The sequence below is a fragment of the Vollenhovia emeryi genome, unplaced genomic scaffold (genome assembly GCF_000949405.1).
Source record: "Vollenhovia emeryi isolate VEMERY1.0 unplaced genomic scaffold, V.emery_V1.0 DF939740.1, whole genome shotgun sequence".
NCBI lineage: Eukaryota > Metazoa > Arthropoda > Insecta > Hymenoptera > Formicidae > Vollenhovia > Vollenhovia emeryi.
This window is the reverse complement of record NW_011966626.1, coordinates 7896-21972: the sequence shown is the minus strand read 5'-3', so window position 1 is coordinate 21972 and position 14077 is coordinate 7896. Positions and strand designations below refer to the sequence as shown.

General features: G+C 51.0%; 1 protein-coding gene across 1 annotated transcript; it reads right to left on the bottom strand.

Moving 5' to 3' along the window:
• Positions 1-101: 101 nt before the first annotated feature.
• On the bottom strand, positions 102-1100 carry LOC105556862 (the record flags this gene model as incomplete). Its single annotated transcript, XM_012003976.1, has 1 exon — positions 102-1100. A coding segment is annotated over exon 1 (999 nt), but the record flags the coding sequence as incomplete, so codon positions are not given.
• Positions 1101-14077: the final 12977 nt, after the last annotated feature.

The window sequence follows — 14077 nt, the reverse complement described above, 5'->3', positions numbered from 1 at the left end:
ATAAACTTTAATTCGCGCCCGATTACGGTATTTTTTTCTTTTATAAAAAAGGGGCCGCAAAAATCTATGCCAGTACTCGTGAATGGCGTTGCTTCGCATACACGCGTCGATGGTAAATTTCCCATTTTATACTCAACGGTACCGGGATTGAACCTGAAGCAACGCATACACCTGCGTATGATCTTTCGTACTTGCTCCCTGCCGTTTATGACCCAATATTTTTGTCGCAATATATAAAGGGTTGTTTGAACACCGGAATGATGATGTCGTTCGTGCGTCTCGCGGATAAGACTCTCGATTAAACTATGTCGGTTTGGGATCAGTATCGGATGTTTCTGTGTTAACGTCAGTTTTGAATTTCGTAGACGTCCCCCGACACGAATTAAACCGTGATTGTCCATGAATGGATTTAGATTAGCAATATTACCCTTCACGTCGACACGTTCTTTTTTAAGGATCTGAATCTCTTCGGGAAATCTATTGGCTTGAACGAGTTTTAAGATACATATTTCCGCTTCGTCAAGTTCGATTGACTTTAACGCGCCTTTATGTGTATTAGCAGGTCTCATACGTCGGCAATAAGCAACGACTCTATTTAGTTTGCGATAAGAAGAGTATCTGTTTATTATTTCGGTACTGTCAGATATTGCTATCGCACAAATATTTTTCCTCATTTCTGGTATTTCTTTAAGCTGTATCAGTTTAACCGGCCATTGATTTTCGTCTTTGCCTAACCATTCAGGTTCGTTGAACCAGATCCGATTCTGTAAAAATGCCTGTGGCAACTGACCCCTTGATATCGCGTCAGCTGGATTAACTTCGGACCTAACATGTCGCCATTCGCTATGTTCCGTTAACTTTTGCACTATTGCAACACGGTTTGCTACGAAATTATTCAGTAAATGTGGCTCTGTTTTCAACCAGTGTAAGACGACTGTCGAATCGCACCATAATACCACTCTACTGGGTTGTATGTTTAATGCATTATTGACCTTGTGACATAGTCGTGCTAATAACAACGCGCCACAGAGCTCAAGTCGAGATATGGTGACGGTTTTCAGTGGAGCCACACGTGATTTGGCGCATAATAACTTGACCATTTTACCCTGGTTGTCTTTCCTGCTTGACCTCACGTACAGACACGCGCCGTATCCTATACTACTTGCATCGCAGAATCCGTGTAATTGTATTTCTCGATAACCGTCAATTAATATTTTTCGTTCAAACGAAATTTGATTGGTAATTATTTAGATTAGGACACCCACCTCCAATAACCTTGAGCTTGACATATATTATAGAGGTCACCCACCTGAGTGACCTGCAAAAGATTTTAGCCTGCGGACGTTGTGTGTTAAAAAGTTATTTAAAAAACCATGTCGACCAATTATATGTAATTTTCAGACACAAATATTAAAAATTTTGAAAAATGTTTTAAACAAAATTTGTAGATCTCTTTGAAATATACATTTTATGTTCTATTCATTTTTACTGTGCGAATAATAGTTTTCGAAAAAATGATGGACTCTAAATCTTATATCCCTCCTTCCATCTCCATCTGTCGTACGTCATGGAAGTACATGCATGGAGACAGTATGTTCCGCCCCCCCTGCGGGGGGGGCTCCACCTCGTTAAAATATAACCCTACCCAAACTATGTCCGAGGTGTGGAGTGGATCTCGCTTCACGTGGAAAGTCGCAAACCCATGTGGAACAGTACAACGGAAGTACATGCGTGGAGACAGTGTGTTCCGCCCCCCCTGCGGGGGGGGCTACACTTTGTTAAGATATAACCTAACCCAAACTATGTTCGAGGTGTGGAGTGGATCTCGCTTCATGTGAAAAGTCGCAAATCCATATGGAATCGTCTATGTACTACAAAGCACATGCTTAGATGAGAGGACAGATATAGGATTTAGAGTCCATCATTTTTATCAAAAACTGTCACTCGTATAGTAAAAATGAATAGGACATAAAATGTATATTTTAAAGAGATCTACAACTTTTGTTTAAAACATTTTTCAAAATTTTTAATATTTGTGTCTAAAATTACATATAATTGGTTAATTATTGTTTTTGGTTACATATATTGGTTAAAATTACATTGTTTTTTTAATAACTTTTTAACACACAACGTCCGCAGGTTAAAATCTTTTGCAGGTCACTCAGGAGGGTGACCTCTATAATATATGTCAAGCCCAACGTTATTGGAGGTGGGTGTCCTAATCTATTGTAAATAATTACCATTTGATTTATTACTTCGAGCTGGCGAACGAATTCTAACCATACCGTGTATATATTTTGCGGAACGGACTCATCCCAATTTAATTGTTGCCGCCATACGTCTTGCCTGATTCTCTTCGCGTATAATATGATGGGACCTATCAAACCTAACGGATCGAAGATCTTCGCAATATCTGCTAGTAAAATCCGTTTTGTGATTCTCGTTGATATTTTCACGGGTTTGACTGAATAACGTATTTCGTCTTTTTGCGCGTGCCACGTTACTCCGAGTGTCTTTATAGACCGGCCTTTGTTAAGTACGAAGTTTGCGTATATTGCGTTAGTTTCGAGGTCATCTCCCCCGTGGTGCGCCACCTTGTCGTGGTGGGGGAGCTTAGGCGGGCGTTCGGCCTGGAACCGTCTGTGTGCCGCTTCAGGCTCCGGCGGTTCCATAGCCTGGGCGTCCGCTGACCAAGAGCGTACCACCCCTCCCTCCAGTTTATGGGGGGGGGGGTATGGAGCCCGGCGACTCCGGTCTCGGCTGCCTCGACGGTCATGTCGAGGCAGAACCGAGACCACTCGCCGGTAGGGGATGAGGTACCCCGACTTCAAACCTTCGGCTTCCGGGGCCGATAGGGGGGAGCTTGCTCCACCCACCGGACCGGGTCGTCTCCCCCTCGATTCCATTGCACGCCGGTGTTCCGGCAGGGATCGGGGGGAACCCGGGCGAGGGGGCAGGAATCCCAGTTGCCATTGCACGCCGGTGTTCCGGCAGGCGGCTGGGATTCGGGGGGAGGCCACCGTCTCCATTGCACGCCGGTGTTCCGGCAGGAGGCGGTGGCAAGGGGAGCTCCTCCGTCAGTGGGCTCGTCGTGGACGTGCTCGCTGGCGGGGGAGAGCCGGACCCCGGAGGCACAACGGTACGTGGTCCCGACCGAAGGGTGGGCCGGAAGTCGTGGCCTCCCCGCGGTTGACTCGGACGTGGTCCGTTTCTTCCAGGGGGAGGGGCCGGACCTCCGCGGTAAACTGGTACCCAGGATCCGCGGAGTGGACCGGAAGATAGACGGGGATCGGGGCCGCTCGGACGTATTCCGAGGCGGGGCCCGATCGCCCGGAGACCGCCGGGGCCGCTGGGACTTATTCACAGGCGGGGCCCGGTGGTCCGAGGAGTTGGTCGGCAAGTCTGCCGGCCAACACCCGATCCTCCGTGACGAAGCGGTCAGTCCCTGCGTCTGGGGCCGACGTCCCGCTGCTGGGGCATGCGGCCTGGCGTACGGGGCTGGTCGTGGAGGGCGGAGGATCGGCTGTGTGCGTGGTGTGTGAATGGGCCGCGGTCGGCTGCCGGTGGATATTTCCCTGAGACTAACCAAGGGGGGAGTAGTAAACCCCCCGACCGGGGACGAGCGGTGACGTCTGTACCTGACCTCTGCCACGGACTAGGCGGGACCGTAAGTCCAGTTTACTGGCAAAGTCCGCAGGAAGTGGCACGTTTAATGTGGGAAAACCGCTCCCGTCTCGTCCGTCTGGAGCCTATCAGGGAGTTGAAGCCGGCATGCAGGGCGCGGGTATGGAGGGGCGCATAGCCAGCGTTCTCTCATACCCTGTGAGGGGGGAGATTCCCTTACAACCTCTAGCCCTGGGGGGGAGTATGCGGCCGATCGGGTCGGTGCGCGCTCCTCTTCGCGGGTGAGGCTAAATCTTTAGCATCATGGTGGGCCTGGCCGTCTCCAGGGATACTTTTATTAGAATCACTGGTCGGGATAGGGGTGGCTCCCCCGACAAGCGGCCTCTCCGCTTCCCGGCCCATAATTAGGGTACTGTTATACTGGGGATAGATCCCCCACTGCGGTGGGGGTCCCATGATGGGCGAACCAGTCGTACAATTCACTGCTGTCTTCCACAAATACAAATACAAAAAAACCCACCATTGTGCTTAGGAGGATGGAGGAGGGCGCACAGACGAGTGCGGCGAGTGCAGAGGCGATGGACCTGGATGGCCCCAGCGGGTCAGCCACGGACAAGAAGAAGACGTACAAGCCGAGTCCGGCTTCGACCAAGACTGGTCAGAAGTCGACGGGGGTCAAGGCGAGACCCAGGCGGCAAACATCACCGGTAGTCTCGATTGACGGCTCGGACACCGAGGTGGAAGTGAAGAAATGCGACGCGGACTCCGACCAAGAGTCTGCAAGTGACAGCTCCTTCACCGAAGCTACGGAAAAGGGGAAGCGCAAGAGGGGCAGGCCCCCAACGACCTTCGAGGGGCTCTATAAGCGCAAAAAACAAGAACATAAGCGCGAAATAAAGAAGCTCCAAGCGGAGAAGAAACTTCTAAAAAGGGTTTTGGACCCTAAAGTTCTTCCCCGTGATGTAACGCCGGAGAGAGAACTGGTGAAGCAAATGGAGATGTCCGTCGAGCAGATTGGGGCGGATATGTTAAACTTTATAAACGTAGTGGATAAAGTTGCGAGAGGTTCGAAGAACCTCAAAGGAACGTTCGTGAGGCAGCTCAAGTTGAGCACGAACGGGATGAGAGCCGCGGCGGCTGCACTCATGTCAAAGGCCACAACGCCGGAGGACAGAAGGGAAAAGGCCGAGATGGATGGGCTCAGGGAGAAAATTAGGTCTCTCGAGTTTAAAATCCACGAGCTCAACTCGAAGCTGCAAAAGCAGGAGAAGAAGAGAGAAGGCCGATCGCGCAAGACAAATAAGACCTACCCAGAGGAAGCAGATGCTGGGGATTAGATGATGGTAGAGTCCCCAACACAGGAGACGTTCACAGATGCGAAGAACGCGCCACTGCCACTAGACAGAGAGGAGTTCCCGGTCCTTAGGCCCAAGGTAAGGGGGACCAGCAAGCGCCTGGAGGAGCCGCCACTGGATGTGGCAATGGAAAACGTGAGACGCGAGATGGAGGATGTCTCCATCAAAGAAGTAATCACAGGGGATCCACAGGAAGTAAAGAGAAATCTGGAGAACCTTGCTGCAAGATGCACGGGCGCCATGGCAGCATTGCCAGGCACAGGCGCTGCCAAGGATTCGTACAAAGGCAAACCGCAGGAACCAGCGAAGACTCCGACAGGTAAGGAGGAAAAGAAGCTACCAACCATTACGAGTATGACGGTAGTAAAAGAAGCCACGAGAGGAAAAGCCACTCGCAAGACTGATCAAAGAGACGCGAGGATGGGACTTACGGGAAGATCAAGCTCCATCAGGGCATCCAGCGCCAAAGGAAAGGCCATGGTCTCAGCGGCGAGGGAAAAGTCGTCGGAAGCGATAAGTGCGACGCAACCTCTACCGCAGAGGCAGCCTAAGGAGAGGCCACTACCGGACAGGGACGGCACTCCCTGGACGGAAGTGGTTAAAAAGGGAGAAAGGGCAAAAGCCCCAAGTCGGCCTCTCAACCGGCACCAGCGACTTTGGGTCCGAAGCAAGCGCCCAAGGCGGGGATGGATGCCAAAGGCGAAGGCAAAGGGGAGGACGCGGCGGAATGCAATGGCCCGGAGCGATAAGAAGAAGAGGAAGGCTCCGAGGACAGCGGCGGTATCCCTGACATTCCCTAAAGAAACGTATGAAGAGGGAATGCGGACAGTTAGGTCCAAGATAAAGCTCGAGGATATCGGCATCGGGTTGAGGCCTAGACGGGGGCTCACGGGCGCGTTAATACTGGAAATTCCCGGTGATAATGCGCAGGACAAGGCGGAAATCTTGGTCTAGCGGATCAGGGAAGTGGTCGGAGACGCGGAAGGAGTAAAGGTGACGCGTCCCGTAAAGATGGCGGAGCTCCGGGTCCGGGACTTGGACGACTCCAGCCAGAAGGAGGTGAGAGGCGTGGTGGAGAGAGTAGGGCAGTGCTCGGGCCAGGAAGTGAAGGTGGGTCCAATCAGGAGGGCCACCAACGGCCTGGGAACCGTGTGGGTTCAGTGCCCGCTCGACGCGGCGAAGCGAGTGGCGGAGCCTGGCCGTCTGAGGATCGGGTGGATCGCGGCGCGGGTGGACTTGCTTGACGCAAGGCCACTCGTATGCTACAAGTGCCTCGAACGTGGCCACGTTCGGGCACAATGCAGGAGCAGGAAAGACCGAACAAACACCTGTTACAGGTGCGGCGAGGAGGGGCACAAATCTGCCGAGTGCTCCGCCAAGCCGAGATGCATTGTGTGCAAGGATAGGGGACTACCCGATGCGCACAAAGCGAGAGGAGCAGCATGCCCGCCTATCTCAAAGAAGGCGGCCAAGAAGAGGAGGCAAGAGGAGCGACAACAGACTGAGACCCAAACGCAGGGAGATCGGTCACAAAAGAGCGACCAGGCTGCAGTAAACTTAATCGACCTATCCATGGACGTCGATGAAGGTAAGGCGGAATCCCTAGACTGGGATCACACAGACACACCTGTGGGTCTTATGGGAGGAAGCTTCGCACACGAAACGCAGAATCAGGCTGATCTGCCCGTGGGCACAGACGCAAGTGGCTCGGAGGAAGCCACAAAGCCGGCGCCTTCAACTGCTTAAAGGTTCTTCAGGCGAACCTCAACCACGCCCGTTAGGCGCAGGATCTTTTTCTGCATACCCTGGCGGAGCGTGGTTGCGGTATAGGTATCATGGCGGAACCGTACAATGTTCTCAATAACCCCAACTGGGCCGGGAGCTTAGACGGTTCAGTAGCCATTACTTGGCGTAGGTCGGGGCAGCGGCACGTTCCCTGGTCTAAAGCCAAAGGAGGGGAAGGCTGGGTCCTGATAGATTGCGATACGTTCTTAATTATGGGCGTGTATCTAAGGCCCAGCCTCACCAGAATGGAATTGGAGGACAGGCTGGACGTGATGGAGGGCGAACTGAGAAGTGTCCTCCCCAGGCCTGTGCTGGTCGCCAGGGACTTCAACGCGAAGTCCGCGGATTGGGGTTCCCGGCGACCAGATGTGAAGGGGGCAGAGGTCGCAGCTTGGGCGGCTCGCCTGGGCCTCAAACTTGAGAACCGCGGCAGCGTCAGCACCTGCGTGAGAGTTCAAGGCGAGTCTATCGTAGACCTTGCGTGGACATCTCCGGCTGTAGCAGTATGGACGGAGGGTTGGAGAGTCCTCGAGGAGGTAGAAACCCTCTCGGACCATCTCTTTATTGAGATGGCCTTCGCCAGACCTGCTGCGAGGGGGACGGCGGACCTGCAGGCCTCTCAGCGTATCAGATGGGCAGTTAGCAAAATGGACCGGGACATGATGCTGGCCACGCTCATGGCGACCACTTGGACGCGGGCGGATCCCTCACAAGACATTGAGGAAGAGGCCAAGTGGCTGAGGGAAGTGCTGACTCGGGCATGCGACAGCTCGATGCCCAGAGTTAAATTCTCTCCCCGTAGGTGTGCGTACTGGTGGTCGGACACGATCGCCGAGTTGAGGCGAATATCAGTACGGCACAGGAGAACCCTACAAAGGGAGAGAAGAAGACCGATTTCCCGCGAGCGCCTAGAGGCGCTCTTAACGAATTATAGGGAAAGCCGGGTCGCATTGAAGCAAGCGATACGGAGAGCCAAAGAGAAGGCCTGGTCCGAGCTCATAGACGCGCTGGACGAGGACCCCTGGGGAAGGCCCTACAAATTGGTGCTAAAAAAGCTCTCTTGTGGGGCCCCCCCGACTGTGGAGTCCCTTAAGGTGGACTTCTTAAACCAGGTGGTGAACACTCTGTTCCCTGCGGCAGGACGAAGAGGGACAACCGACTCCGACAATCCTGAGGATCTGGAAGTGGAGGTCTTTCAGGAATGGAACGAGGGGATGGAGATAACCAGGGACGAGATCACCAAGGCTGCGAAGAAGCTCAAGGCCAGGAAAGCCCCGGGCCCGGACGGGGTTCCGGGAGTGGCTTGGAGGATCGCCCTGGGGGAGCTGGAGGGCAGAGTTGCAGCGCTTTACACGGCATGTCTGAGGGAGCAAAAGTTTCCTGAGATATGGAAACAGTCGGGTCTTGTGTTGCTGCGGAAAGAGGGGAAGCCCGCGGACACCCCGGGCGGATATCGTCCAATCTGCCTACTTGACGAAGTGGGCAAGACGCTGGAGCGCATCATCGCCGGCCGTCTAGTCCGGCACATGGATGATTCTGGGCGCGGTCTATCCGAAAGGCAGTTTGGGTTCCGGGAGGGAAAGTCGACGATAGACGCAATCAAATGCGTCAAGTCCCTCTCGGACCAAGTGATCGAGGGGGGAGGGGTTGTGATGGCGGTAGCTATCGACATAGTGAACGCTTTCAATTCCCTCCCCCATGAGGTCATTAACAAGGCCTTGCGGAAGTTCAGGTTCCCCAAGCCTCTGATTGGCTTAATAGGGGACTACCTGAAAGGAAAGCAAATAACTTGTGTGGATAGAAGAGGCGAGCAGCGCAGCTGGCCGGCGGAGTGCGGTGTCCCGCAGGGGTCGGTCCTAGGGCCACTCTTGTGGGACATCGCATACGACGAGGTGCTAGACGCAGCCTTACCCACCGGCAGCACCTTGGTGTGCTATGCCGATGACACCTTTGTACTTGCCGGTGGGGACGACTGGGGGATGGCAGCCAAAAGGGCCAACCTGGTGATAGCTTGTGCTACCAGGGCGATCAGGTCGCTGGGTCTAGAGGTCGCGGCAAAGAAAACGGAGGCCGTCTATCTACACGACGGCTCACATGGAAAACTGCCGGACACTTATGTTAGTGTGGAGGGAACTCGTATACATGTGGGAACAAGTATCAGATACTTGGGCCTACAAATAGACGAGAAATGGAAATTTGGGGAACACTTTGCCAAATTGTCCCCCAGGTTGGACAGCGTGGCTGGCGCGTTGTCCAGGCTAATGCCCAACCTGGGTGGACCAAGCGGGAAGACAAGAAGGCTATACGCCAACGTCTTAAGTTCGATCATGCTGTATGGCGCGCCGGTATGATCGGAAGCCCTGGAGAGAAATGCGAAGGCGCGATCCCTCTTATACAGGACGCAGAGGAGAATGGCGGTTAGAGCTGTGAGAGCCTACCGCACGGTGTCGCACACAGCGGTTACTCTGCTTGCGGGCTCCCCCCCCCATAGACTTGGCCGCGAGGAATCATGCCGCGATGTATGAGCGGGTCAGGGAAATGAGGGAGAGCAATGCCCCCATAACCGCTGGGGTGAAGAGGGCCATTAGACTCCAATTGATGGAGCGAACAAGAGAGGACTGGAGAGCCAGGCTCTCCATGCCAAATAGGCCCGGGAAAAGGACTGTCGAGGCCATCCTTCCTATTCTGGACGGGTGGCTCGATAGGTTAGGAGCTAGAGCGTCCTTCAGAACGACACAGGTGCTCTCCGGACATGGATGTTTCGAGGAGTACCTGTGTCGTATAGGACGCGAAGACGATGCCGGGTGTCATCATTGTGAGGCGGACAGGGACTCGGCGCAACATACTCTCGAGGAGTGCCCAGCCTGGGAGGATGAGCGCCGGGCCCTGTCTGATGTTGTAGGGGACAATTTGTCTTTAGGGGCCATAGTAGAGGCAATTGTCAGTGAGGAGAAGGCATGGACAGCCTTCTCTCTATTTTGTGAGAGAGTAATCTCGCGAAAGGAGGAGGACGAGAGAGAACGGAGAGGCGAAACGCAACCTCCGTTGCAAGATGGCGTAGGAGGAAGAGGTGCCCCGCAAAGACGACGAAGAAGAGGTGGGCATCGGCACACTTGCGAACGTAGCCAGTTTAGGACAAAGCACCCCGGATACTGCAGGTGCAGAGAGTGTAGGGTCCCACATTAGGCGTACGGGTGCCGCTAGAAGAATAGCCCCGTGGTAGCCCCTGCCTGTCGTAAAAGGCGACTGAAAGGGGAGGAGAGAGAGTATAGGGTGGGACCCTAGGGGTGGGCACGGCTGGGATACCGTGACTCACCCGCCCCCACAACAACGAGGGGCGCGCCGGGAGGCCCGGTGGCACCCCCGCCGCAAGGCGGAGGAGAAGGTCCTTGTCAGGACCGCGTAGGAGGAGGCCCTTATCAGAGCCATGCCCATAGATCAGGGCACAGAGGTGCGCGAGATAACGCGCGGCGCGGGGGCTGTCGAGCAGTAATGCGACCGTGATACCTCGGCAGTCCCCAATAGCGCAGAGAAGTCCACCCCCGGTTGTTTTATTGCGGTAGGCGCTCTCCATTGCACGCTGGCCCCAGGTCGTCAATTGCCTGGGGTACAGGGAGGGCGAGTCCCACAAACCCCCCCGTCTCTGTCCCAGCAGGGCGGGGGGACGGTCCATGAGGATTTCCACCGGGTCAAAAAAAAAAGTTTCGAGGTCATTAACAACGCGCTCCTCATTGGAGGCCCACTGCCTAATGGTAAAACCGCCCTTTGCTAGCAATTCGATCACTTCGTTTCGTATCGCCCGCGTTAATATCGTCGGCTCCCGTCAGCAAATCGTCTACGTACAAGCTTGTCCTAATGATTCTAGCCGCTTTCGGATGATTGTGTTGTTCATCATCCGCTAGTTGATGTAGCGTACGTATCGCTAAAAATGGTGACGCTGATACGCCAAATGTAAGAGTGTTAAATTGAAGCGTTTCTATTTTGTTCCCTTGACGCCAGAGTATTCTCTGATACCGCCGATCGTCTTCATGCAACCTAATTTGTAGATACATCCTCTCGATATCGGCGGTAACAGCGTACCTGTACGTGCGAAACCTAAGTAGATGTGCGAATAGTGTATCCTGTATTGTGGGTCCTACTAACAACGTATCGTTTAAAGATACCCCAACGCTCATCTTCGCGGACGCGTCAAACACCACTCTTATTTTTGTGGTGCCGCTATAGCCATGGGCAGCCATACAGAAAAAGGAATTTGTGCTCTTTTTGTAATTGCTGCGGTAACGCTTGATTCTTTTTTTATCGCGTGGTGCGGCATGTAGTATCCTTGATCCTCGGGATCCTTTATTACTGACACGTAATTTAACTTTAAATATTCCTCTATTATTTGGGCGTACTCGCGTTTCAATATCGCGTCCGCATTTAACCTTTTTTCTAACGCTGTAAATCGTTTAAGCGCGAGGGCTCGAGAATCGCCTAACCCTTTGTCTGTCTTTGCGAATGGTAAACGTACTGTGTAACGCCCGCATTCTTCTCGTTTGGTATTGTTAGCGAAATGTACTTCGTACTCATTGTCTTCTTTAGATTTTAACTCATTTGTCGTTATATCTTCAATTGACCAAAATTCGTTTAGTTGCGTTTCTAAGTTCGTCATGTAACATAATTCCGTCTCGTCTGTTGTCTGTGCTGTTGTACTGCCAGCGATTACCCAGCCTAAACGTGTTTTCTGTAAGACTAAATCTTGTCCTTCCCGTGAAAGACTAATCTGACCAATTGATAGTAATGAGAGTGTCGCTCCTGATCCGATCAATAATTCGACAGAACGTGGTAAATAAAATTCGGGATCTGCTAGTCTGATATTTGCTGGTATTTTGATAGAATTCCGGGGAAAAATCTCGGACGGGACTGAATCTGCGATTGTCGGTATAACTAAACATGTTAGATCCTTGCTAAATTCGTCATATTGATTGTATTGTGATCTGTATCACGCCTGTCGATACCGTATTCGTTGCGTTGATCGCGCCTATTGTCGTTGAATGTCTAACCATGAATGTACGTAACTGCTTTGCTAATCTTTTGGAAAGGAAATTTGTAGTTGCACACGTGTCTAATAACGCTCGGCATTTGATACTTCGATTCTCTTCGCGAATGTACACCAATGCGCTAGTTAATAACTGCGGCATCGTTTTTTGTAATATCGGTGCAAAGTTCGTCATGATATCGTCACTCGGTATTGATAGTCATGCGGCCTGAGTGTTTACCTTTTTTGTCGCGGACGGTTTACTCGTATTTGGGTACTCCTCGAGATGCAAAAGCGTATTATGTCTTTTTTGGCAAATAGAACAATTCGAAAATCTGCAAGGCCGATCTATATGCGAGCGTAAGCAGTTATAACAAATTTTAGCGTCTTTTACTACTTCGATGCGCTTGGGTATTGGTAACTGTTTAAATTTGTCACACAAGTAAAGAGGATGTCTTTTACCTTTGCATGTTATGCAATTGCGTGACGTACTTAGCATGAATGCCTTGTTCTTTAGGTATCTGTATTTCCCCTTCGGTTTGCTCGCGCCCTTTTCCGGTTCCGTTGTTTTTAGCCTTTCGCGTCTCGATGCGCAAACCGCGGCCTTGTACAAGAATTCATACATTGAAACTAATTTCGGAAACTCGTCTCTGTCTAAAGTTGCTTCCCACTTCTCCAATGTAGTTTTCGGTAATTTATTTTCTAAGATATGCACGACCATCTCGGACCCGATTGAAACGCCTAACGCACTCAAAGACGCGACGTGTTGTTGCGTGTCGTCCGCGAGCTTGGACAAGCCGTTCGTGGTTTCTTTGTCCAGCGCCGGCAAGTTCATAATAGATGCTAAATGTCGCGATATCAATATTCGTTTCACTTCGTAAGAGTGCCGTAACAGATTCCATGCATTAGTATAATTCATTCCATCAACGGCCAGAATCTTTATATTGTTGGCTGCTTCCCCGGTTAACGCGGATTTCAGATAATGCAATTTATCAACATCCGTAAGATCGTTTCGCGAACCTATTATGTTCTGAAACGCGATTTTGAAAGACAGCCAATTCTCGTATGCGCCATCGAACGTCGGCATGGGCGTTTCAGGTAATCTGATTTTTCGTTTTTTGTTCGGGGGGGTGACGTCCGTGCCGTCGTCTTGTGTTCTCTCGTCCGACGCACCTTCGCTCGCGTGCGTTGTTTCTTTCGCGTTCGCGATATTTTCCACTCTCGCCGATAACGAATAGAAACGATCTTGTATGTTTTCGAATTCCGTTTGGTGCCCTTCGTTAGGCTCAAGTACCACGAGCTCGTCATTATAATCCTCATACGCGTGATATAACTCGGTTAGACGATTGACTCTTAACCTTAACAATGTTTCGTCTACTTTACCTTTCCCGATAAGTTTAGTTAAATTGGTAATCTGTGCTTTCAGTGAAGTCCTTTTTTGTACGAGAATCTTAATCCTTTCCTCCATTTTAGTGACGTAATGACTCACCTCGAATTACTTACTTTATGTATGTGCTACCACTTGTATTCTTACCGTCCGTACCCCTTGTCGACGGCCTTGATCTCCGCGTATATCTTACTTCTTGCTGGAGATTCAATAATTTACAAGAGGCTCTAATCCGGCTCGAAGGACCATGTTCGGTTTCGGGTGAATAATACTTATATCCACGCCGTGGTTTCGTATGCCTTTATTGTCTCTTGGGACGATCTGCATCCAGTCCGGCCCAGTCTTACAATGCCCACTTACGTCGTGCGACTGTTCGACTCTGTCCCCCACACGCTTCCGATCACGCCGTGTTTGTTTCGGAAGGGGGGCAGCACGCATATACGCCGTTACCTATGGCGCAACCTATACGCACGTCGTTACAGTAATGACTAATGTTTCCTAGATCTGTTAACTCAAGAATGTTACTCAATTTCTTATATACTTTTGACATCCGCTTTACATCTCTACATGCTATTATAATATCATCCACGTATATTATTAACGTAAACAACTTACCTTTTTAAAAAAAGAGGTAAAAAAAGCACCGAGTATAAGCTCCAATTCAACCGAATATATTTTGTTACTCTATCTTTTTTGCAAAAGTATATTATCTACAAAAATATCTTCTCTACAAAACTATCTTCTCTACAAAAGTAATGATATCAACAAATTGCGCCAAATATAACAATGGATATTTATACAAACTAGTTGCTTTAGTATTAGTTTTTGATTAAAAAATGTTATATTTCTTAAAAAATCAAACTAAAGATTTTATTGGACAAAATAATGGAGTTAATAATAAAACACCGA